General features: G+C 44.7%; 2 protein-coding genes across 2 annotated transcripts in view; one reads left to right on the top strand and one right to left on the bottom strand.

The window, feature by feature from the left end:
* The window catches only part of LOC147451822 (uncharacterized), a 29653-nt gene extending 21890 nt beyond the window's left edge, over positions 1-7763 (bottom strand). The window contains exons 1-2 of the mRNA XM_086518737.1: positions 6947-7763; positions 6627-6914 (exon numbers count right to left, since the gene is read on the bottom strand). Of these exons, the coding sequence (XP_086374863.1) occupies positions 6627-6914; positions 6947-7192 (534 nt within the window). The 5' untranslated portion in view covers positions 7193-7763. The remainder of the gene's footprint in view (positions 1-6626; positions 6915-6946) is intronic.
* The window catches only part of LOC147451819 (Pyridoxal phosphate (PLP)-dependent transferases superfamily protein), a 213511-nt gene that overhangs the window by 41519 nt on the left and 145419 nt on the right, over positions 1-26573 (top strand). Inside the window, exons 2-5 of the mRNA XM_086517685.1 lie at positions 11202-11249; positions 11338-11466; positions 11588-11647; positions 12578-12734. Of these exons, the coding sequence (XP_086373811.1) occupies positions 11202-11249; positions 11338-11466; positions 11588-11647; positions 12578-12734 (394 nt within the window). The remainder of the gene's footprint in view (positions 1-11201; positions 11250-11337; positions 11467-11587; positions 11648-12577; positions 12735-26573) is intronic.

Here is a 26573-nt window from a genome sequence, read left to right as displayed (position 1 = left end):
TTTCTGGAAATTAGGGTTTCTGCTGTCCGCCACGTCATCACTTTGTGACATACCCCCCCTCTTGAAAGCATTGTAATCGACCGCGATTACGCCTGCAAAACTGACAAAAGCCATAAACCGTCTTAGCAGACACTGACTGTTAGTACCTACGTACTAGGAACACACATCTAGCACATGTACAAAATCGACAGTCACATCACACGACATCACAGGACATCACCAGACATCACAGGACATCACATGACATTCAACATTCATTCGGATCTTAGACCATGATTTATCGGCAATGTAGCTAGCAATCACATCTAGGTCCAATCGGGACCTCATCGATGTCCGATTGACTAACCCCTATTGCAACCATGTCTATTCGAGATCAATCAGACCAAAATGCTGCAGTCATTTCGGCTATCAGTTCCTGCACTCAAAAGAAGTCAAGAACAAATCAGTATCGTTATCAGGAATTCCATTTCATAAAGTCGTCTAGCAGAATATTGTCAGCTCTCAGTATCCCTGAAGCTCAAAGAGACATCAGTGACTTTAGTATCAAAATCAAGGCATCTGTTGACAAAGGAGCGGAGTAACTCCCCTCTTGTGCATCCCACTGCACCAGATCTTCGGCCAAGCCGAGTTTTTGGGTTCCGTTTGGAGTAGACTATGCTAAACCAAAACATCGAGGTAAAGTTTCACAATCCGAGGAGTATCTCCTATGTCCTCCTCCTCCATCACTTCACATCAAATGCAGGAAAGTTCTTGAACTAAACCAAGAACCGCCTTCGGGCTTTACCTTTCTTCGTATCGTTATGTGCCAAAATCTGTTCAGGAACAAGGATCTCCTCGTTTTCTTCCACTTCGGGTTGCTCATCAGGCTCCCCATCATCAGGCACATCACCCTTAACAGGGTTCAAGAGACTCACATGCAATGCATTATGAATCCTCCAAGTATCTGGCATCGGAAGGAGACATCATGTATCTTGTCAGTGATCTGGAAAGGTCCGTAGTATCGCATACTAAGCTTTGGAAAAAACCTCTCCTTTCCCTTTTTCTTTCGTAGGCGTGCCTTCTCAAAAGTAAGAGCACCCAATAATCCTCCTTCAGTTTCAAGTCGCGACGATGGCGATCCGCTGCCTTTTTCTGTCGTTCTTGAGACTCTTGCAAAGTCTCGCGAACCTCGGCAAAAGCCATATCCAAATCTCGCAAATATTCATCCGCTTCAAATATCTAATCTTTCGTGCTCAGGAAGGATGGAACCTTCGTAGCACTTTCAACAATCTCACATGGCGTCTTCCCCGTCGAAGAGTGGATCGTATTATTGTAGGAAAATTCCACCAAAGGTAAGTTCTTTTCCCATTGAGTCTTCTGATCCGAGATACAAGACTTCAATAAATCTAAAATCACTGAATTGGCAATCTCAAATTGCCCGTCAGTCTGCAAGTGGAACGATGACGAGAACTGCAATTGTATGCCAATGTTCTCCCAAATTGCCTTCCAAAACAAACTCATAAATCTGGGGTCTCTGTTAGAGACAATCGTCTCAGACGTGCCATGTAATCTGAAAATCATCGTGATCATTCTGTGTTCTCGGGAGATCAAAAAATGGAATCCATTTCAATATTTTCCCAGGGGTGGGTGGGTATGGGTAAAGGCTGTAACAATCCCTGTGCCTTATACCTGTCAAACTTGACCTTCTGGCATACCAAGCAACTTCGCACAACTCTTCCACGTCCTTTTTGAGTCACGGCCAACAGAAGTATCTCTGTATCCCTTTCATGGTGGTAGCAATGCCGCGGTGACCTGTAAAAGGTGGACAGTGGCATTCAGTCATAACCTTATCCCTCAACGGCTGTGTAACGCACAACATAGTCTTTTTCATCAAGTAGCCTTCCCGAAGGGAGTATCCAACTGCTGTCTCCCCATCCCGTATTCGTGTGAAAATATCTGCAAAATCTGTATCTGTGGCATACTGGTCGACCATATCCTCGAAGCTCCTATGATGTATCGCGGAAACAGCCAGAACCAACGGTTTCCGAGACAAAGCATCTGCCACCACATTCTTTTGTCCCTGCACATGGACAATTTGGAAGTGGAACTGTGACAAGATGTTCGCCCACCGCATCTGCTTTTCCGAAAGCTGCTTCCGTGACAAGAAGTAGCGCAAACTGTGATGGTCTGTAAAGACAGTAAAATCCGCTCCGAGTAGGTAATGCTGCCACTGAGTAAGAGCATGGATAAGCTCTTTCTCATAAATCTGTGCTGTCATCTCCGGCCTAGAGAACAAACGGCTCTCGTAAGCTATGACATAGCCTTCTTGCATCAAGACCGCACCTAGACTACGACCACAAGCATCACAATATACTTCAAATGACTTCTGCAAGTCCGGCAAAGTCAAAATAGGTCCCGTAGTCAATTTCTCTTTCAATGTCCGAAAGGCAATCACCTCTGTGGGTCCCCACGAAAAAGGTACTCCTTTCTGTGTCAAGGTATGCAAAGGGGAAGCAACCTTTGTAAACTTTCGTATGAACCGCCTGTAGTACGAACACAGTCCCAAGAAGCTTCTAACTTCATGGACATTCCTCAAATCGGGCCAATCACGGATAGTCTCTATCTTGGCCGGGTCCATTTGCACTCCTGCTGCTGCTGACACTATGTGTCCCAAAAAGTGTATCTCTGGTAGGAAAAATTCACTTTTCTTTGCATTAATCACTAACGTGTGATCTCATAATGCCTGAAAGACTTGAAGCAGATGATCTCTGTGTTCTGCCTCATTCTTGGAGAAAACAATGGTGTCGTCAAAGAAAGTGCCAACAAATAGCCTGTACTCTCGAAAAATCCTGTCCATCATTCGGTTAAATGTCGCAGGAGCATTGGTTAGGCCAAAAGGCATCACCAAAAACTCAAATAACCCAAAAGTCGTCCGAAAAGCTGTCTTGTAGACATCTCCTGGCGCTATCCTGATTTGATGATATCCACTCTTCAAGTCAATCCCGCTAAAGCACGAGGATCCCTGTAACCTGTCAAGTATATCATCGATCCTAGGAATTGGAAATCTGTTCTTGATGGTGATTTTGTTGAGAGCGCTATAATCGATGCACATTCTCCAAGATCCGTCTTTCTTCAAAACCAACAACACTGGAGAGCAATACGGTGAAGTACTAGGCTGGACAAGACCCTTTTCCAAGAGGTCTTTCACTTGGTTCATAATCTCTTCATTCTGTGCTCGGCTCACACAGTAGGGTGGCCGGTTTGGTGACGTGCTTCCAGGTATCAGATCAATGGTATGATCTTCAGGCCCTCTGAAAAGCAATCGGCATGAGTGTGGAGAAAAATCTTGGCGTTCTTTAGATCAGGTCAAAACATATTCAACCTTTATCCAACGTTCAGTTCTCTCCCAAAAGAATGAGTAAGAAACTGAAGTTCATCAAGTACAATCTCTAAGCCCTTCATTTATCAAAGTCGCTTTCTCGGCCCGGTAGTCAACCACGGCGTAGTTCTTGTGGTACCAAGGGATCCTGAGTAGAATGTCACTCGCGTGCCCTGAACACCCCTATCATTGCAAACAAAGTTTGCCAATGCTCGGTGTAATGGCAACATCCCATCCGGGTGCCAGTCGAACTACCTCTGCCTGTGGCGTCAGTCTGTCGGGCGTAATTCCAAATCGAGCCGCCAATTCCAAGTGAAAAGAAGTTGGCCTTGGCTCCTTCAAAAGAGCTTCCTGATCCTTCACTTTGCCCCAAAAGCGGCAAAGTTTGTACTTCCATTCATTAGAGGCGGTGCAGGTTCCACGCCATGTGGTACGAGTTCTGCTTTTCTATCTGCCTTTTCTACCACATTCCTCAGTTGCTCTCGAACTCTCAGACCTGTCGTCGTCTTTATCATTCTGTTCTTTCTGTGCCTTATTAGGGCACTTCGCGGAGATATGTCCCTGTTCCCCGCTTCCAAAGCACTTCCCCTCTTTGATGAAGCGAGCTCTCTCCTCAGGAGTAAGCTTGGGTGGTGCATCATTTTTCTTTGGGTTGCTCTTTTTCTTTCTACTTTCATTATTTGGCTCGTTGTGTCATGGCCTCATCTGTGGGGTAGGTCAGATTGCCAGAGTGAATGGCAAAGCCCCGCTTCGCATGACTCATCAACTCCTGAATAGAAGCTGACTTATGTTCCAAGCAGTGATCTCGGATCTCTGTTTAAAAGAAGCGTGGACCACCAAGTACGAGCATTCCCCTTAAGGTAAGAGGTAGCTCTCCGAATCTTGGAGTGCTCTGAATAGCGTCCTCCCGCGAAAGCGATGTCAAACTGCTGTATAAAAGACAAAGCCTTCGAAGCATCTGAGCATCCTGAAAAGTATCAAACTTGATCGAGTGGCCACCTTCCTTAAACTCTCGGACTTTCTTGCTTTCATCTTCGAGAAAGTCATACTGGTTGGCTTTGTAAAAAATTCTTGTTGTTCGCATAAAAGTTTCCATGATCAGAATCTGAGCTGCCTGTAGATAAGTCCTCAGTAAAACTGTCAGTCTCTGGGCGAGATGTAGCCTTCTTCTTGCCCTTTCCGAAGCTTTGTTTCTTGCTTTGCTTTTTACCTTTTCTGTCTTCTTCGCTCGAATCCGAGGAGCTAGAAGAACTATCAGAAGAAGAAGAAGAAGAAGAATTGGTTACTCCTTCAAATCGAACACGCTTCTTCTGTTTCTTTGCCTTGTCAAATGTCGACCGACGACCCAAATATCCCGGGAAGTCAGTGCCTTTCTTCTGCTTTTTGCCGTGCTTTTTGTCCTTCTTTTGCACGTCGAAAAGCTGAGCAATCCGTGCATCAACCATGTTCTCCAGTTCCTTCTCCGTATATTCCTTGGAGGCAAAAGGTTTCTTGAGAGCGGGTTTCGGGGGTGGTGTTGTGGTTCTCTGTCACTCCGTCTGTACCTCTTCCAAAGAGGTCTGGTTCATATATTTTGCCATCTTCGGGTCCTTGGCAAAATTGAGCATCATCTTTGTTGCATCGCCGATCAACTGGCGACGCTCCATCTCTTGCCGCTCCGCCTAAGTAGGCCAAGGCGGGCCATACTCTCTGCCGGAATCTTCGTTGTGATCCTTGCCCGCATCTCCATATGCAGAGGGAGTCGACTGATCATTGCCTGAAGCCATAGGTGCCGCGGGAAAGAAAATTCGGGGATCGTATTTCTTGTAGAAGAGAAATCGGCCGTGCTCTGATACCACTGTAACAGACTTGGACACTCCAAGTCAAGAATCAACCGCGACAGCACCAAATAACCACTTCAAAACAATTCACAGATCACAATAGATTTGCATTGGCCCGACGGAGTTCCGTGCCTAGAGATATTGGCCCCAAAGACTGGCGCCCCTTTCGGTATTTCTTTTTGTATTAATCAATCATCAAAGTACAAGAGAGCGGTTAGGGTTTCACTCTCAGACTCTGCGTCCAGATGCTCTGAGAAGTGAGACTCTCACCACTAAGTTAAAGGTTACAAGGGATGCCCAAAAGCAGAGCCCCAAAAGCTTCAAATCAAAAGCAATTGCTCTCTCTCTCTCTCACAGAGAGTCAAAACTTGAAAGCAAAAGCATTCTCTCTCTCTTTCTCATATTGTAGAGAAAAAGAAAAATTTGCGTCGCTCATCATTTTCAATTAAAAAAAAAAAAAAAAGCCTCAGCGATTTTCGGGTTTTTGGCAAAAATTAGGGTTTGCAGGAATTTTAGGATTTCTGGCAGAAATTAGGGTTTTTGCTGTCCGCCATGTCATCACTTTGTGACAGCAAAGGAGGGGTAATGATAGAGCTAGCACATCAAGTGTACATATGGATTCAGTGTAATAGAAGTGTGCAGCGCTCTTCAAGTGTTAAAGGTATAATGTTCACTTTGATAATAGATGGAAATGACAAAAGTATAAAGGTCTCATTAAGTCATTTGTATCTATGTGTTATGACCTTTCTTGCGGGTGCATGCGATGATAAAAGGTGCTAACAACACAAGATCATCAATGGCATGCATATTAGCATGCAATGTAGGATGCTTCCGATTTCAAGAGGGGGGTATGTCATGAGGATGTGGCAACTGCTAACCTTAGTTGTTGGTTTCTTTTTGATGATTTTTAATTTTCTTTTTGGGACCCTCTTTTTGAAGTCACAAATGCGTGGCCGGTGTGAAACGACCGACAACTGAGAGTTTCACCTGCAGTTGGGAAGGGTAGGTCACCACGAGATGGTCGGGCCGACCGGCACTTGAATCCGAGCAGTAAAAGGGTGTCTAGGATCAATTCAAAGTCATTTGGGCCCCCTAGCAACACTTATAAGTCAGTGGGTACTAGGAATTAACTCAAAAGAGGCTAAGTGGACACATGGCGGCGCTTGAGCAAACATGCGAAGTCAGCATGAAGAGGGGGGCGTCCAAATGAAGAGAGGAGGCTGATTTTACACATGGTGAGCTCTACAGTGTGAGTAATTGGTGCAGGTGATGAAGCTTTAATGGAAAGCTTGCCTTCTCCCTTGCACTATGTAGCGCAATGAATTTGCTCTCGTGCACCTCTCTCCCCTTTGAATACAGAAATGTGATGCCCCGCTCGAGGAATTTTCATCTGTATGTACAATTGTGTGGGTTCATGTGCGATTGCCGAGGCAAGAGTCTACGTCTACCGCCCTACGGGCTGGTTTCATCTGCTCTGTCAATGGCATGAACGTGTAGGAAGTTATTGAAAGCAATGCTTTACAAAACTTTCGATTGTACTCATCTAAGCTTTCGCAAGAAGCTGCACTGAGTTGGTGCCAATCGGTCATGACATTGGTTTCAAATTTATTTTTCAACCATGCAGATGCAAACATTTGCTTGAAGTAAACCCATGTGGCGGGTGCTTGTCCTTGTATCAACAGTGTCGTCCACCATGAACGTGCATTTCCTTTCAAAAAGGTGGCAGTTTTCTTGACCTTGGAGGTTCTTGACCTTGGAGGTTCTTGACCTTGGAGGCCTCTGTAAAATTCCCCTTTGCATAAGTTGTGTCAAACTGCCGGAGGAAAGTAAGAGCCTTTGCCTTATCCTTGAAACCACTGAAGGTATCAAACTTTACAGCTACACCACCTTCCTTGTATGGTTTTGGCTTTTCCAGTGCTCCCAAATTTTCATAGGGAATTTTCTTCAACATGGGTATCGTGGTGGGGATTGTCTGTGCCCCTTGGCCGTTAACATTTTGGATCCCTGATGCCATATGTGCCTGCTAGTAGAAAAAACTAGCCAAATCAAAAGCGGCTTGTGGCACCCCAAACTGGCCCTGATTTCATTGAAACCCTTGTTGGATACCAATGTTATCATACATGGGGTTTGGCATCATGCCTTGCATACCCCCAAAGCATGTACAGCTGGTTACCAGGCGCATAACCAACCATGCTTTGAAACACATATCCACCCTCAAAATACCCAGGATGTACCGTGGGTGGTGGAAAAACTTGATGCATAGCCTGAAAATTAATTCCCCGTCCATCCAACATCTGGACTCTGGAAACTACCTGTTTGTGGACATAAGGAATTTGTCTTGGAGCCCAACTAACTCCGCGACATGTGAGTGCTCCTTGCCTTGCTAGGACGCATAAGGAACCTCGGCTTGAGCATCAACGGGCTCTTCTGGATGAGAAAGTTGCCTTGTCTGTTGTGACACTAGTGGAGCTTGCAGAAATACCATAAACCTTGGATTCTGCAGCAACCGAGAAAAGAAATTCACAACAGCAACCAATCGTTTCCTGAACGCATCCTCGTCTAGTTGTCCAGTCATAAACCCTTGAACTTGGGGAGCATTCACATCAACAGGCACAGACAGTGGTGGCTGTGAAATCTCGCCAACCTCATACACTAGAGGAACAACCTGTCTGTCCCGTAAAGAGGAACCTTCTTCCCTGGTGTCATTCACTCTGTCAGCCATAATGCAATTCCAAGTTCCTGTGCTTTGTGTCTTCGCCAAAAACCAACCGAGGCTCACTTTTTGAGGAAAAAAGTGATTCTGTCTCGGCAACGGAACCATGAAACGGGCCCGTAGGGCGGTAGACTTTAGCTTTCACCCGAATCCTTACTTGATAAACTTTACTTGAACTTTGTGACACAGAGGAACTTCACGAATAAACACGTGACTCAAATTAACACTTCAAAACAAAACACGGCTTGATAGCTAGAGCGCTTCCAAGCAGATAGTGACACCCTGTTGGCCCCAAAGAGTGGCGCCCCTTTCGGTATTTCTTTATTCTTATTGCACTTGAGAAAAACCTATAAACCTCTACAAGCTGTCCCACTTTTATTGGGCTGAAATTCTCCTACTCTAACCCGATTTCGGCAGCATAACCTCAGTAGAAGTCTCCACGGACAAAATCCCAAGTAAACAGTGACTTTCCATGCACTTTATAGCACTTCACAAAACCTGGCGAGAAATTACAGCACGCTGAAATCTCTGTTTTTGGCCTCCAATTTGTACCAAAACACCTCTTCGGTGATTCCCTCACTTCCCTGAAGCTCGTGGAACTGTAGCCATCAAAACTGGCCAAAACCCTAAACCTGCAAAAAATTACAGCAAGCTGTAATTCTCTCTTTTGCGCTTTGATTTGCGTGCCGATCACTCCTGTGGGTAGCCCTTGAGCTCCCGCACTTGTAGGGTCACTTGCCCTTTGAATTAAACGAGATTCCTCGCGGGGAATCTCTCCGAATTGTCACGTACAAGCACCCAAGGCTTTCTCGAGGCTCCCCTGGCATTACCTTGCAATTTAGGTGCGAAACCCTAAACTTGCAAAAGAACACAGAAGGCTGTAATTTTCTGTTTCGCATCATTTTGAGCGGAGCAAACACATCTACGCGTGTCTCAAAAGTAATTCCCTTGTGAATTGGACGAGTTTTCACACGAGAAAACTCTCCGTTTTCGCATTCCTTCGCGATGGGATTGTGTGTACCTGAAGGGGATTAACAATTAGCTAATCCGGTTCCTTAAGGCTCTTGCCTTGGCAAACGCGCATGAAACCCCAGAACTGTACATGGTCATTTGAGAAGCCCAACTAGAGGGGCATTACCATATGTGCAGAGGGGAGAGAGAGATGCACGAGAGGAAATCATCGCGCTACATGAGTCAAGGGAGAAGGCAAGCTTTCCATTAAAGATGTGAGCACGTGCATACACTACTCTCTCTCTCTCTCACACACACACACACACACACTGTGTAGCACATTGAAGTCCAAAAATGAGCCCCCACTCAAAAATAGATGCCCCCTCTTGGGAGAGACTTCTGGAACTTGACAATTGACCTGCTGATTGCCTCCTACTGCCATGTGTCCAATTGCTCCTTTTGGTTTAATTCCTAATACCCACCAACTTATAAAGTCTTGCCGAGTGGCCTAAATGACTTAAACTAAGCCTAGCCACTTCTTTACTAGTCGGATTCGAGTGCCGATCGGCCCAACCATCTTGTGGCTGCCTGGCCTTGACTCCTGCGGGTGACTCTCTCGGCCAACAACCGTTTCACACTGGCCATGCAATGTTCGGGCATTTGTGATTTCAACAATAGGGTCCCAAAAATCAAATAAAAATCAAGGGAAAGAAACCAACAAATATATATAGTGGTTGTCTCAGTCTCGTGACAACTACCCTTCTACGAGCGTCCTAAAAATGGTCACTAGAAGTAGCTCATGATTCCTTTATGCTTCAAGAAGCGACAACCTCTTCACCCACAAAGAAATCTTCAACAATGCCCTCTCTGGACAGGTAAAAGAAGTTAACTTGGGCAACTTTGACAAGCCCCAACGCGCTCTTTCGGCTGCATGGATGTGGGATCATCCAGTGTTGCTAGACCGAGTTCCTACCGCTTCTTGGTAGATGCTGAGCAGACAATCATATTTGTTGTGGCCTATGTTCTAGAAGAGATGATTCGCTTTTTTCGAAATGATAGAAGAGTAGAGTACTGTTAATTTTGCACAAGATTGGCTTGTAAAACTTCTAGCAAGACCAATGATTGTACGGTTAGCAGATCTTACTGTCTGGAATCTGTATAGGAGGTTTCTTGCAAGGGCCACAAAGGGCATGTTTCTAACCTTGAATGAGGTCAACTTAAGTAAGCTTCATCCACCAGATGTTGTTTGTGAATTTCTCTACAAAGGGTTTTGATGTACCTTGTGAGGCAACAAAAGAGTTGCAAGATGCCCGGGCTAACATCAAAGCTCTAACACCTAAGATAATCAGATATCTTATGTATACGCACTAGCAATGCCTGATTCTTAATTCTCTGTCGACAGATACATTGACCTCCATGAGTATAGCGTGTACCTCTCCTCCCTCCCCTCTAACCTCTCTGAACTCGCCCCTATAAACCCCTTAAAGACACACCAAAGTGTTGTTTTGGTGTGCTGAAGGGTCATTCCTTCATTGCCTATACATTTATTGCCATCATACTGGGAAAGTTGTTGCCTATGGACAGTTTGTTTGAGTAATGGAAGGAGTTTTTCCCCTCTCCCAACGCCCGAGTGAGTGTGCAAGAAAGTGCTAGAGAGAGAGAGAAAAGAGACGACACCGTATTTGCTTTAGATTGCATGCCGTCTGGTACAATGCTTCTAGATGCTGTGGTACTTGACGACGACGACAAGGTCAATGCTGAGTCTGAAAATGCTAGATGCTCTGCTATGGTTCTATAACTGTGGCGGTACTGCGGGGCTGATCTAAAACCACGGAGTCGTGCAAGGGCTGAAAAGCAAAAACGCTGGCTGAATTCTGCTGAAGCCGAAAACGCCAGGCTGATTTGGGTCGTACGGGAAATCTGGTGAGGATCTGCAACCAGAGGATGCGGGTTCTCGCAAGGCTAAGGCTGGAAACTGGAAACGCTGGCAGAGCTAAAATTGCAAACGCTGGCTAAGTCTGCTGCGATGGGACAGAAGCGGCAAGGATCTGCTACCGCAAGGGCACGGAATCAGGAGGCTAGGACTGATCTGAGAACGCTGATGAAGGGGCTGCAAATTGCTGAAGCTGGCCTCCAAAAACGCTGGTCATCATGCTGAGAAAACGCTAGTTGTTTTGGTCTCACAATGCAAGGGGTTTCACTTAAAAAGAGCTAAATCTACGCGGACAACTCTCCGTTGGCAAAGACACGAAGGAGTGGGAAGGGGAATGCCTGCATGAATGTCTCTAACAAAAAACGTAATATTTTGTTCATATATTTCAACTAACATTAAGGCATATCAAACATTGGTTTTTTGCAGATCCAAGAATTGTTTCGTGGCACAACCGACTGCATGTCTCTTGCTCAGGTACAATCTTTAGCTGTGCAACGCTTAAATATCATTTACAAGTTAGTCTAAGGGAGCCTTACGAGATTTTAATGTCGTTGTATCATAGGGAGTCGTTTTCTGGCAACCACCTACTCAAGCTCTTGAGAAAATCAAAGAATCTGTATTTTCACCGTCAGTTAGCAACTATGGTCCTGATGATGGGATCCCAGAGCTGAAAACTGCCCTTTTACATAAGGTAGGTACATGAGTTTTTCGTCATTTTTCGAGACTTGAATTTTCCCATATGGTGTTGTACATAAATGCACACTTTTTCTTTCTTGTGTCTCACTTTGTCCTGACCATGAACATTCTTTCAGTTGAGGTCAGAAAACAAGTTGACAAAATCTTCTGTGATGGTTACAGCTGGAGCAAATCAGGTTGAGTACATTTTCTAGCCTTTTGACTTGCCCTGGACAGTTGATATTTGCAAAGGATGCAAGATGGGATGACGTATCTTACTTATAGTACTATTAGATATCGAATAAACACAACTTTTGTCTATTAACATTAGGCTGGTGAACAAAAAGATTTGAAAAGCTAGGCCTGGTTCCAACCTACCAACCATTTATTTGAAGGTGCTTGAGAGTAAGGTAGCTACATTACATGTCTCATCAAAATCATGATTGGAGATCAAGTTTAATTGGGCAAAAAGTTCATCAAAAGTGTGTCTGCTCCTAGGGACAGTTGACTTGAACTGAGACGGCCACGATGAGATGTCTTCTTGTAGTGAAGGCTTTCATTCATTGATTATAAAGGTCAACACTGGAGCTTGGAAGGAGTACTTGACATTTTAGATAAATATAATCACAAGACTTTGACCTATCAAGGCGACACACAAAGTCTAATTTCTTGCTGTTTTTTGATTGTAAGGCTTTAGAGCTCAAATGCCTAGTTACAGTGTTGTTTAGATCCCCTACTCTTGTCATTATAGATACTTGAGATCATTTTTCAAGTTCATGGACCTATCTGCTTCCATAGTCACTATTGATAGTCCTATGGCCTATGATCACAATGTACATTTTCTAATCCAAGTAGTCAGGATGGAATGTGTTCTGGTTAATTTCTTCATTGCATACAGTCTGGACTAACAACTGAAAGGAAGTGTTGCAAAGTTCGTGTTTGGCAAGTAATTTGTTGTGAACATTATTTCGTACTTCTCTTCAGGGCTTCTTACTCAAAACAGTAGGATATTGTCTTACACAAGGTTAATGTAGATGGTTTATAAGATTCTTTTCTGGTGTAAGTGAAAGTTCTTTTTGTGTGTTTGTTTGGCCAGTCAACTCACACTTCTGTTTCATTTCAACCAGGCATTTGTGAGCTTGGTTCTCACATTGTGTGACGCTGGAGATTCTGTTGTAATGTTCACCCCCTACTACTTTAACGCCTACATGAGTTTTCAAATGACAGGAGTTACAGATATCCTTGTTGGTCCTAGTGATCCAGAAACGCTTCAGCCAGATGCAGGTCTGTTCCTGCCACTGGTTTTCAAATAATCTGAAGGGCATTATTTCAAACAATCCATTCAAACAATATAGAAATTTCACATGGGAGAGGGAAAGTCAAGAAAATTTGAGTTTTACTAGGGATTACTGGGTACTCATAGAGAAAAGTGATCCTTAACGGGTGATTTTGACATAAATTCGATGACTGGTACTAAACATACAGACATAACTGCTCACGAAGGTTGGGTGTTTTTTCCCAGAATCAGGCTTTGTTCTTGAAGGGCCAATCTCAGCCTGTAACAGTGGCGAAGCTGGACTTACATCAATGCCACATGCACTATTGATTAGTGTAGATACAGGGGCATTGAGTTGCATCACCCCTTGAGAACTCTTTCCTAGCTCTGATACTCTGGGTTTGCGAAATCATCGCCCAGATACGCCAACTTTGAAGCTGATTTGGACCTCAGTGATAGTTAGGAGAATCGACTTGTTCACGAGTTTCTTCAGCTCAGCAATTCTGAAGTATTACTTCATCTTTATGGGCTTGTGCGTCTTACTTTGGTGATTTTGTAATGGCTTTGAAGGGAAACCTTTATATATGCGAGAGATCATTGACCTGTGCTAAGAACTACTAAGCATTAGCATTCATGAAATGCCAGTCCCTTGAGGCTTTATTTTCTTTTGTTAGATTATCCTAACCAGATGATAGCAAATACCATAAGTGCCTACGTTTTGTCCATGCACAACCACAACAATCATTCTCTATACTGTAACCGTTCTCTCTCTCTCTCTCTCTCTCTCTCTCTCTCTCTCTCTCTCTCTCTCTCTCTCTCTCTCTCTCTCTCTCTCTCTCCACATTGTGAGCTGGTGGCGAGGGTGCAGACCTTAGAGGTACCCCAGTACATATCATGCTTTACACTGACATGGAGCGGGCTGACAGGTTCATACTTCCAGGGCAGTCATTAGTGCGGCAATCTTTATGTTTGCAGGTGAACAGGTAGAGGTGTCGGAGTCTTATGTATACTTGGGACTCACCTTTGCCAGCCCACCCAAGCGCTTCATCACGATTCATGGCAAAGGTGGTTACGAACAGGCTCACCAGAGGATATGCGGCTAGAGCAAAGTTAGCTATTGCACTCATGCTAGGCGAGGCGAGGCTATTTTCTAGAGAGTTTACCTCATTTAGATGGTGAGAGAGATGCTATCAGATAGACTCATATAGAGTCAAGCGAGCAGGAGCTGTGGTACTCGTAGGTGAAGAAGAAGAAGAAGGAGAAGAGTATTTTAATGTTGTAGGAGCACATGAACTAGACATGGATAGATTACCACCCTATCAATATTACTCGGACTCAGCCTTCATCAACTCTTACACAGTGAGGGGAACGTGTTACTTAGACTGGGTCTATTGCAGCTCTACATTAGAGAGACATGGATCGCACCTAGAGAGCCTCTTCCCCCAAAGATGGTGTATTACAGTGAGCACTTCTTGACCATGCTAGACGAGGGTTTCATCCAGAGACCATGCAACATGGACACATACATGCCACATAGTTCACGAGTGGCAATTGGTCAACGCTAGGTATCTTCACACTGGCTAGAGATAGAGAAAGGAAAAGCTGCTCATACCCCCTGAGCTGAGAGGCTCTACAAGATTTGCACAGAGAGGTTGGCTGAGGACGAGGAGCACTTTGTTTGCACATGTAGAGCATATGAGAGTATCACAGACAAATATGAGACTCTTTTCACACAGGACAACCCACCCTATGACAAATTACGAAGTCTAGAGATGAGGGCTAATTTGGCTGTTTTCTAGTGGAGATACATAGACATAGACATTGTTGGCACCTGTAGCGGCATCGGCTGGTGGTAGACAGTCAACTTACAGATTCCTTCTGGAGGACCACCACCATACCACCATTGTTTACATAGACCCAAGGAGCGGTCACCCTATAGCAGACTGAGCCAGTCAGAGCTAGGAGACGCCCCCGAGCTCTAGGATACATAGCCTTGAGACTCCATCACATACAAATCTAGGAGATCCAAACTCGCTATCACTAGGTGGCCTGTCACAGAAACGGAAGCATGCACTTAATACTTTCAAATTAATCCAACGTTTTCATACGAGATTCCACACACACACAAAAAAAAAATGACGCAAAAGACAAACACAACACTAGGGACCACAAGATGGGCTGGTCCCCTCCCCCCCCTTAAAGGAAATTTTCTTATTACTTTTGAACAATTACAAGCCCATAAATCTTAAACAGCATTCGCTGTTCATATCCCAAATACTATTCTGATGCATAAGAATGCATGGAATTCATAAGCCTATTGGCTGAAGTTTTTCATACATGTAGCTGTGAACGGCTAAGCCTGCTTTGTACTGAGACTTATTGGGTGGGAAATGCTTCCGTTATTCTCTGCTCGCTTAGGGAGTAGTGCGCTCTTCACGGATGAGAGAGAGAGAGAGAGAGAGAGAGAGAGAGAGAGAGAGAGAGAGAGAGAGAGAGAGAGAGAGAGAGAGAGAGAGAGAGAGAGAGAGAGAGAGAGAGAGAAAGAAAGAAAGAAAGAAAGAAAGAAAGAAAGATTTTTAACGTCTATGTCAGGCCGAAATCGGCCTATGAGACAAATCAAATGTACATGGTGTGTATGTCATCCGTCTATCGGAAAGACAAATGAAACAAAACTGATACAAAACTGAACTGAATGTAGGTAGTGGGGTATCTGAGGAGGGATGGAGCTCTATCTCTAGGGGTATATGCATGTCTATATGCTCAAGGTAGTACAATCATGAGAATGCATCAAGCTATCTAGCTCCATCCTGTACTAATGGGGGGATGTAAGATGTGGTACATGGGCGGGTCTGGTGCCAAGGCTGCCCGGATGAAAGCTGTCGGGTCGGCCCTCATCTGGGCCACTCGCTCCTCAGTGGCACGGCGCTCCCGGGCTCGGATCTCCTCGATCTGTCGGTGGTGGGAGCGCGCGCCCCTGTAGCCTGTGACTCGTGGTCGTCGTCTAGCTCGGCTCACCTCCGCCTGTGGGAGTGTCACTCCCCTCTGAGTGTCTGGTGGGGGAGGGGCGGTAATCCTCTGAAAGAAGTCTGTGAGCTGCGACTGTCTCCCCTCTGTCTGTGTAGCTGTGTGTGGCTGTAGTAGTGTGTCCCGATGGCTCTGTATCTCTAGTAAGAACCGTCCGAGCTGTCTCTGATCCCGAGAGTCCATGATCTCTCGGAGAGTGGGCTGTCCTCTGAATAGGGCCTCATACCTGCCTCTGATCTCAGTGTATGCTCTGCATCTACATACAAAGTGCTCCTCACTCTCCACCTCCTCTGTGCAGGCTCTGCAGACGCGCTCCTCCCTGGGGACACCAGTATGTCTCCCGATCTCAATCTCTAACCTGTGTGAAGCCACTCTCAGCTGACCAATCGCCACCCGTGAGCTATGTGGCATATATGTGTCCATGTAGCGTGGTCTCTGTATGAACCCCCCAGACAATATGGTGAGAAAGTGGTCTCTGTAATCTGACATCCTCGTCCCCAAGCCAGGTGACTCCCAGACTCTCCTAGTGTATAGCTGCCACAGATCTTGTCTCAGTACCAAGTTCCTCTCACTGCGAGAGAGGTGAACATATGGTGAGTGGGGGTCGTACTGGAAAGGTGGTAGGCTCTCCATGTCAAGACCGTGTCCCTCAAACCATGCTCTGACCTGTGAGTACCATGCTCTCTCATGCCCACTCTCTGATAGCTGTATAGCTGCCTCAAATGCTCTACGAGTAAGTCTGTCAGGAGGTAGCTCTCTCATCCTCTGGATGAAGCAGACTGTCTGGAATAGTGCCTCTACCACCATGGGTGGTGTGGCGAGCTCGGCTCTAATAATGTCATGTGGCACTGTCTTCTTGCTGCGGAGAGAGAGAGAGAGAGAGAGAGAGAGAGAGAGAGAGAGAGAGAGAGAGAGAGAGAGAGAGAGAGAGAGAGAGAGAGATTTTTAACGTCTATGTGAGGCCGACTATGAGACAAATCAAGTATACATGTGTGTATGTCCTCTGTCTATCAAAAAAGACAAAATAGTTCAGATTGGTACAAAATAGAAGAAAGAAGGACGTCCGGCGGGTGATGAGATCTATGGGGATGGGTAGAGCCCTGGTACTAGGGATATGTGCATGTCTATATGCTGAGGGTAGTACAACCATGCAAATGCATCAATCTAGCTAGCTCCTTCCTGTGCTAATTGGGGGGGGGGGGGGGGGGGGGGGGGTGTAAAATGTAGTACATGTGTCACAAGGACGTGGCAAGTGTTAACTATGTCACGAGGACGTGGCAATTGCTAACCTTAGTTGTTGGTTTCTTTCCAATGATTTTTGTTTTATTTTTGAGACCCTCTTTTTGAAGTTGCAAATGGTCGGACATTGTATGGCCAATGTGAACGGTAGTTTCCCCGCAGACGGGAAGTTGGTCGGCATTGGAATTCGTATAGTAAGAGGATGTCTAGGCTCAGTGCAAGATCATGTAGGTCCCCCGGTCGCACTTAGCAAGTTGGTGGATATTAGGAAGTGAACTCAATAAAGGCATAAAGTCAAGGTGGGATCACCAACAGAAAGTATCCGACAGTTGGGCCACATTGGACTTTTGGATGTGGTCCCAATGAGGATAGATGGTCAGATGACCAGTGGGAGCCCAACAAGAGCATCTCCTAAAAATTAGGGAACTGCTATTTTGGGCTGTGAAATGTGTTTGCATCATTACCTTCGGTTCGACAAGGGAAACATTTTACAACCTTGCCAGGAAGTCAACTGGTAACCAGTTGGGAGATTTTTAGGTGGCAACCCCGAAACGGGCAAATGCTTGTAAATGTGCCAAGTGGCACTTTCCTGTGTACTTGCCTCATTCAGAAAAATGGGCGCTGAATTTTAAGCTGGGAGAGGCCTCATTTGCTTCCTGTCATAGGTTAGCCTCATTTGCTTCCTGTCATAGGTTAAGAGCTATGTAGTGCTTTCTTTCCACTCAATGTACAATGTGGTGCTAGGAGTGATGCCCTGCACACTACACACTGCTCTCTCTCTCTCCCCTAGGTGCAATTATGTGATGCCCCACAAGAGGGCTCTTCATTCGATTGATGTACAGCTGTGTGGTTTCATGCATTTGTGTTGAGGCAAGAACCTCCTTGAGCAGGAACAGAGGTAGCTAATTGCTACATCAAAGCAGACACCGGTGAGGGTCATAACCTCACCGTACAGGTGCATTTTCAGCGTTGTGTATGCACTGTAAATTGACTGTTTTTCAGCCATACGGACGCCAGAACCATTGGGAACAGTGCCCTACTGGTAGAGGACAGTTCGGGGACTGTTTAGGGCTTAAAATAGGGAAAAAACCAGTAAATACAGCGTGCTGAATTTACTGTTTTCAGGAAATAATCAAAGGGTTTATGCCAGTGGAAGTGAGTTTCAGCAAGGGAATTGGTTTTGCGCAAGTTTTGAGGTTGTGTTGTTGCCGAAATTTGGCCAAAACAGGTAGTATCTAGCTGGATACAAGTAAAGAATTCCTAGGACTCTACTTTGTAATTTACCCTCTCAAAGTATAAAGAAATACCGAAAGGGCGGCCAATTTTGGGGCGTACAGGTTGTCGGCGTCTGCTTGGAGCATTCTAGCTTCTGAGCCGTGTGTGTGCTTAAGTGTTAATTCCTGTCGCAGGTTCCTTTCGCAAAGTACTGTGTGTGTGTGTGCGTGTCTCTAAAGTAAAGTAAAGAATTTTGGGTGAAAGTCAAAGCCTACCGCGCTACGGGCCGGTTTCATGGTTCCATTCTATTCGAAGAATGAAGAGGAGTATAGGCGTCACTTGACCACTGTGTTCGAAGAGCTGCGTAGTCATAGGTTACTTGTCAATCCTAAGAAAAATGAATTCTTCTTGGAAGAGATCCACTTCTGGGCCACATAGTCTCAAAGGATGTGTTAGAATGGATACCGCAAAGGTCGAAGCTATTAAGACATGGCCAGACTTGAAGATTGTGCACGATGTCAGAAGCTTCTTGGGATTGTGTTCCTACTATAGAAGGTTTATCAGGAATTTTGCAGAGATAGCATCACCTCTTCACGCTTTGCAAAAGAAAGAGGTCACTTTCAGATGGACCCAAAAAGATATTTCAGCTTTTAGTATTTTAAAGGAAAAGTTGACTTCACATCCAGCAATTGTTTTGCCAGATCTTAGAAAGTCATTTGTGGTCCAGTGTGATGCGTGTGGCAATAGCATCGGAGCGATGCTAATGCAAGATGGACGGGTAGTAGCTTATGAAAGCCGAATTTTGCAAGGGCCAGAGAAGACAATGCAAGTCTATGAGAAAGAGCTCTTGGCCGTGATTTATGCGCTTTCTAGTTGGAAGCACTACCTCTTAGGTGTTGATTTTGTTGTCCAGACAGACCATCAGAGCTTGCGACACTTCTTGACACAGTCAAAGTTATCCAAAAAGCATATGCAATGCCACCAAAGAAATGCTCTGTCTTTGAGCAGAGAACTAGCAAGTGCAAATTTTTTACTCTCGACCAAATCTGTGTTCGATAAGTAAACCTCCATTTTGAACAGCCATTGGTCCAGCACGCGCTTGTCGCGGCGACCATTGTATGGTTCCGACAGTTTAACATCAAGCCTCTTCTTCTGTGCAGCATTAAAACTTTAGTAAAGTAATTGAAGTTCGTGATTGTCTACCTCATCAGTTGGATCTGGTTCGTTTGGTGTCCACTGAAGCTTCGGAAAAAGGTGTTCAAGATGCTGCATTAGTAGTCCGAGAAGCAGCAGGACGACTTCGAGAAGTGTTTTGCATCTGCATCTCATCCAAGCGAGTGTGAAGTGATGTGAGGCTTGTGGAAAGTGTGGCCATTGGCTCCTTGATAAGAGTAAGGGCGTCGTCAGATTGACCACCTCCATCCTGAGAATTCGGCATGGTTACGCCTCAAAGGAACTCTTAAACAGGTGCAGGAGCAAGCTCTGGGACTGGTAATTTGGGACAAAAACTGACTTTGGAACGGGTTCCAATGCTGCCAAATCTAGAATAACTACGATTTCCGGCTTTGGCGAATCGGAAATGGTGATCACCTCGTGCAGGAGAATTTTCCAGCAAAACTCCTTCTGGAATCTCGTCTACGTACGAGAAATACGAAAAAGGCACGTAAAACTGTTTGTCTGCCATGGCCGGGAAGGCACCGCACGAGAGAGATTGCTAGTGAGCCGGTGATGGCCAGGAGAGATGGCACAACGTGAGAAATGTGCAATTGTTGAGTGTGCTGCATTCTCTCTTTTTTCTGCTTTTTTTAACGTAAGATTGTTTTGAGGAATTTCATACAAAAGGTTGCTTTCATATGGGGTTTAAATTTGAGGTAAGTTCACATTGGCTCTAATTGGGGTAAGTTGGCCAGCCAAGGGACTCCCCAAATTAAAAGTAAATGATAGCGTAAAATGATACTCAACGCTGCTGGCTGTTTACGTAAGAGGATGGCAGCGAAAAGTTGCAGCTCTGCCAGCGCTTCAGATTTTCAGCCAGCGAAGAGGTGCAAATTCAGTCCAGCGAAGAGGTGCAATTCCAGCTTGACCTTTCAGCCAGCTTTTCCTTTAAGGGCGAATCTGGGCTTATCCTGGATTCATCCAAGTATATTTTTTAGTCATATAGCGGACATGCAAACTTCACATTGTGAAGTTTTCGTCCGAGTTACGACCATTTGATATTGTGCTAATTCTTTCTATCTTTTGTGGTGCGTATGCCCTATCAACTACCTCATTTTTGTGCTAATTTTTTCGATTTAATGCTTCTTTAGTGCTAAGCTTCATTATGGCTGAGTCTGCCCTTGATCTCCGGAGTCATGATAGAAACTCAGTAGGTTGAACTTTGTGTTGATGTTTGCTCATGTGTGTGTGTGTGTGTGGTGTGTGTTGTGTTTGGGAGCATATGTTAGTACCTAGTTCTACACCCACTATTGGGCACTGACGACATTAGTGGGGATGTGGTGGTATTTAGTCAATACTATGCATAATGGAGCTGATGGTTATATTGTCTTGTGGGTGACTACCATGGGTCTATACCTTGCACTTTCCTTTAAGGGCGAATTTGGGCTTATCGTGGATTCATCCAGGTATAGCGTTTCGATTCTCACGAGCAGCCCAGCGCTTGCAGAATTCAGCCTTGGCAGAAATTGGAAAAAGGATGCACAAAGGGGCATTTCCAAGGGGTGCGAGCATTGGGAAGAGGTGGCAGCCTGCCGGCGTGGTACCCTTTCGCATGGAGGGGTACGGCCACGGGTTCAAAATGGGTACTACCCAAGGAAAGGGCACTCGAAGAGGCACCAACAGAAGTTGTTCCGAAAGTCATTGGGTACGCCACACACACATCTTTGTTGTTGTTCGTTATTTATGTAATTGAAATAGAAAGATTCATGTTACCTCGTCATATGTACCATCTTTCTTTTGCTTCCATGCAAGTCCGGGAGAGGGGGGGGAGAGGGTAGTGGCGAGGGTGAGAGGCTCACAACCTTCGGGTCCTGATAATATTTTTTTCTCTGATACCATTGTAAGGATTCTAGGTACTAATCGTTAATTAAGTACTTAAACTCATGATTAAGACTTAAGAAACTTGAACTGAACCCAGAAATAAGACTTAGAAGACTCTATGTTGATTGATTGAATGTGTGATACAAGGGCTCCTTATATAAGAGACGATGAGACACAAATGAAAACACACGTCTCCTGGTGAAGAGACATGACTTTAGACGTAAAGACACATCCTTTCGGCGAAGAGTTGCAACCATTGGGCGAAGAGTCGCACCCGTAGAGCGAAGGGGTGTGACAAGTCGTCGAAGGAGTGTGGCTTTTGGCGAAGAGACACGTCTTTTGGGCGAAGGGGTGTGACCATTCAAGCGTAGGGGTCCTCCTTGGCATGGCACTTCGCGTATCTGTAACTAGGAGTGGATGTAATGCTGTTAACATAGTCACAATCATGACAGCGTGTTACACAAGCACTGAGGAATAAGGTTTTGACAGAGTGCCATTGTTCACCTTTTTCGGGCCACCGCGGCATAGAGACCACCTTGAAAGGTGTGGAGCGGTGTTTACACTGGCGGAGGCTCAAAAAGGATGTGGATGAGTTTGTTCGCAGTTGTTTGATATGCAAGAAGGTAAGTTTGACAGGCATAAGGCACCAGGTCTTTTGCAACCTTTACCTATACCTAGCAGACCTTGGGAAAGTATAGCAATGGATTTTATTTTTTATCTTCCCAAGACTCAGAGTGGACACGATGACATCTGGACAGTCATCGATAGATTTAGCAAGCAGGTTCTCTTTATTCCAGTCAAGAAGACGTTTAAGCCAGATCATTTGGCTAAACCGTTTGTCTTGTAGATATTTCGACTTCATGACATGCCTCAGTCTATAGTTTCAGATAGATATCCCCATTTCACTAGCTTCTTCTGGAGGGCAATCTTGGAGAATATTGGTACTAGGTTACGGTTCTTGTCCTCTTTCCACTCGCAGACAGATGGGCAATCGGAGATTGCAAATTCAGTAGTTCTTTCACCTGTTCTAAGCACCAAAGATAAGACATATCAGTATGTTGAGGATCTAGAGATAGCTTTTGCAAAGGTGCGCGAGGCTCTTGAGAAGTCTCAAGCAAGGTATAAGAAGGGGACAAGCATCGACGTGACTTGCAATTGATGGAAGATTGGTTGGGTGCTTCTACGGTTTGAGTAGACATGGCACGCTACGAAAACGAAGGAGCGACTTTTTCCAAAGTTCAGTATGAGATACTATGGACCTTTCCAGATTTAGGAAAAGATAAATGATGTATCCTTCAGACTAAAGTTACCTGCCGATACTTGGAAGATTCACAATGCATTTCATGTGAGTTTGTTGAAACCTTTCAAAGGTGAGGTGCCAGTGGATAGGGAGCATGAGGAGTAACATAAAGTGAAAGAGATCGAGGAGATTCTTGTTCCAGAACAGATGCCGGCTCACAAGGAAAGGAAAGTGAAAGGTAAAGTGATACGCCGGTATCTTGTCAAGTTTAAGAACTATATGAGAAACGGATGGAGGAGGAGGACATAGTAAATATTCCTCAGATTTTGGAACTTTACCTTGCGGCTTTTGGTCTAGCTTCGACTATTCCAAAAGTTATCGATGATCAGTCGATTGAATTTGGTGTAGTGCGGGGGAGTTACTCCGCTCCTTTGTCACAGATTACCCAAATAGGGATGTGAATGTTCAGTGACTGCTATCTTTGTGCAAGTACTGGATATGTGTTGTCTAGAGTGTTGGCAAGTCATTGTCTATTGAACTGGTTGTTAGCTTATGTTGGTTTTGCAAGCATAATCGAGGGCGATTACATTTCTTTCAAGAGGGGGTATGTGTAACAAATTTGGACACCCCAAGTCAAGATTCTACCGCGACACAACAGAGATTCGCTTTAAAACACTTTACAAATTTAAGAGAGTTGACACAGCCTGGAGTAGTTCCGTGCCAAAAGATATTGGCCCCAAAGACTGGCGCCCCTTTCAGTATTTCTTTTTATATTAATCTTTGAACAAAGTACAACTCTCACGGGTGCTCGCTGTATGACGATCTGTGGCTCAGTTTCATGCAATTTTGATGCTACAAATTGGGGCTTTTGCGCTTACATGCTTCTAAAGGATGTGTATTAGCCTTATGTATGTCCTCTGAGGTTAAAAACAACTAAATTTGTTGTTTTCGAGCACAAATTCGCTCACTGAAATTTCCTGCGCATAAATTTCAGAAATTGAATTTTGTGCCTACATCGTCCTATTTTGCCCCAAATTGCTCCTGTGACCATTTGGAGCTGTAGTGCACATCTTTGTGAGGCTATACTTCGATTTTTGCGCATTTTGCCCAAAAATTCAGCGTATTATCCCTCTTGTTTCGTGCAACTATGACCTCGTCTTCTTCGGATGTGAAGAACCTCTTCGAGATTAGGAGGTTCGATGGTATTGGTTTTGATCTTTGGAAAGACATGATTCAAGGAATCCTATTTCTTAAAGATTGCGAAGGGGCACTTGAACATGTGAAGCCACAGAATATGACAGATGAAGCATGGGTTAGCATGAACAGGAAAGCCGTTACATATATTAAAATGGCCATGATAGATGAGACCGTCATTGATGTGAAAGGTCTCACGACTCCTTTTGATGTGTGGGAGAAGTTAAAGGGAATGTATGAAAATACAACGTCTGTCAACCAGGTGCACTTGATGTGAAAACTTGTTGGCATGCAACTAGATGAGTCCAAGAGCGCGGCAGAGCACTTGTCATTGTTCGCAGGTACTTTGTCGTAGTTACAGGATTCTGGCTTGCCCCCTTTTGATGATAAGCTGAAAGCTATCTTTTTGCTTATGACATTACCTGAGTCATGGGAAACTTTGGTGGTTTCGTTGTCCAATAACCCCAATTTGACCTTTGATGGTGTTAGGAGTTCTATCTTGAATGAAGAAATCAGGAGGAAAGCAAGTGGAGAGGGAGGCAGCTCAGCCAACATGGTTAGAGGCAGGACAGAAAAGAAGAATGCTTATGCACAAAGGAGTAAGAGTAAGAGTAAGAAAGGGGAAATGCAAGCAAAGGCAAGGGTGATGTGACTTGCTATCAATGTGCCAGGAAAGTCAGAAGAAACCTGATTGCAGGTACTATAAAGCTGAGTTAGAAAGGAAAAAGACTGGCGGAGACAAAAAGAAAGAGAAGAAGGAAGTCAAGGCAGATGCACAGGATAGCTCAAAGGACAAAGAGAAGGCCAATGTGGCTTCTAGTGTCGTGATTGAGGAGCTATCAGATGTAGAGGACATCTTGTGTGTCACTTTGTCAGATGATGATGCTTATGACTTTAATGCCTCTCTAAATGTTCATTCACAGGACATGCAGATCACCAAGAGTGATCTTATTGATGCTTTGTTGATTGTCAATGATGCATTGTCCCAGACTTGGATTGCTGATTCCGGTGCTTCATTTCATGTGACTCCTATCAAGAAGTGTTTCTCTACTTTTGATGCAGGCAAGCGTGGCCATGTATACCTTGGAAACAATCATGCATGTTCCATTGAGGGTATGGCATGAATGAGCTTGTCTTGCATGATGTTAGATATGTGCTGGGAATCAAGAAGAGTCTGCTTTCTGTTGGTCAGATGGATATGCATGGTTACAACATCTTGTTTGAGAGAGGATCATGGAAGGGCATTTGCAGCCAAGAAACAATGCTGAAAATGGTGCTGAAAATGATGTACAGCAGCCCATTGTTGATGATTTTGTAGTGCCACCTGATGTAAACCCATTGCCGGATAATGTGGATCATTGGGTGAGGCGGTCTACTCGTCAAAGACGGCCTATGAGTCGATATGACCCCACTTTGCATTACATTATGTTGACAGATGAGGGAGAGCCTCTTACGTATAAAGAGGCAAAGACATGTGAGCACAGTGACAAGTGGGAGCTTGCTATGCAGGAAGAGATTAAAGCTTTGCATGCTAATCATACTTGGGATTTGGCTGAATTGCCCAAAGGAAGGAAGGCTATTCCTAACAAATGGGTGTATAAAATCAAGACTGTTGATGCAAAACCCAAGGATAAGGCAAGGCTTGTGGCAAAGGGATATGTTCAAACCAAGGACATAGACTTTCAAGAGGTGTTCTCTCCTGTCGTGAAGATGACCACTTTGCGTGTACTGTTTGCCATAGTGGCTGCTCTTGATTAGGAAATGGACCAAATGGATGTACATACCGCCTTCTTGCATGGTGATGTGGAAGAAGAGCTTTACATGAAGCAACCCGAGGGTTTTGTTATCCCTGGCAAGGAATATTTGGTATGTATGCTCAATAGAAGCTTGTATGGGCTGAAACAATCATGTAGACAGTGGTACAAGAAGTTTGATCTCTTCATGCTTAACATGGTTACAACAGAAGCCATGCAGACCATTGTTTGTATACCAAACGTGATGATGATGGCAGTCCTATCATTCTTGTGCTCTATGTAGACGATATGTTGATAGCTGCAAAGAAAAGAAGCACTGTTGATGCTCTTAAAGGGCAGCTGAAATCTGCGTTTTCAATGAAAGATCTTGGGGCAGCTGAACATATACTTGGAGTGCGTGTTACACGGCAAAGAGACAAGCGTCTATTGTATTTGTCGCAAGAAAAGTACATTGAAAAGGTGCTGGACAGATTTAACATGGCAGAGCCTCTTGGTGTGCCATTACAGCTATATGTCAAAATCTCCAAGGATGATTGTCCCAAGTCAAAGGAAGAAGCCAATGACACGCAAAGTGTGCCTTATGCTTTAGCTTGTGGTTCACTTATGTATGCTATGGTTGCTACTAGGCCTGACATAGCCCATGCAGTGGGAGTTGTGAGCCGGTTTATGGCTAATCCAGGTAGGTTGCATTGGGATGCAGTGAAGTCCATTATGAGGTACTTGAAAGGGACTAAAAACAAATGCCTTTGTTATGGTAAAGGACCAATGGAGTTGAAGGGATTTTGTGACTCTGACATGGCTGGTGATGTGGATACACGGAAATCCACAAGTGGCTATGCATTTACTCTTGCGGGAGGTGCTGTTTCATGGTGTTGTAGATTGCAAAAGATTGTTGCATTGTCTACGACAGAGGCTGAATATATTTCAGCCACTGAGGCTTCGAAAGAAGCTATTTGGGTAGCACGCCTATGCAGTGAGTTTGGTTTGCCTGCCCAGGCACCTATGCTTGGTTGTGATAGCGAGTGCCATATGTCTGGCAAAGAACGCCATGTTTCATGCACGCACAAAGCAGTGCGGTATCACTTCATACGTGAAGTGCTTGAGGATGGCCTTATTTCATTGGTTAAGGTCCATACATCACAAAA

Source organism: Adiantum capillus-veneris, chromosome 8 (genome assembly GCF_014529385.1).
Source record: "Adiantum capillus-veneris isolate H3 chromosome 8, ASM1452938v2, whole genome shotgun sequence".
Classification (NCBI taxonomy): Eukaryota; Viridiplantae; Streptophyta; class Polypodiopsida; order Polypodiales; family Pteridaceae; genus Adiantum; species Adiantum capillus-veneris.
This window is presented reverse-complemented; position numbering and strand designations above follow the sequence as displayed.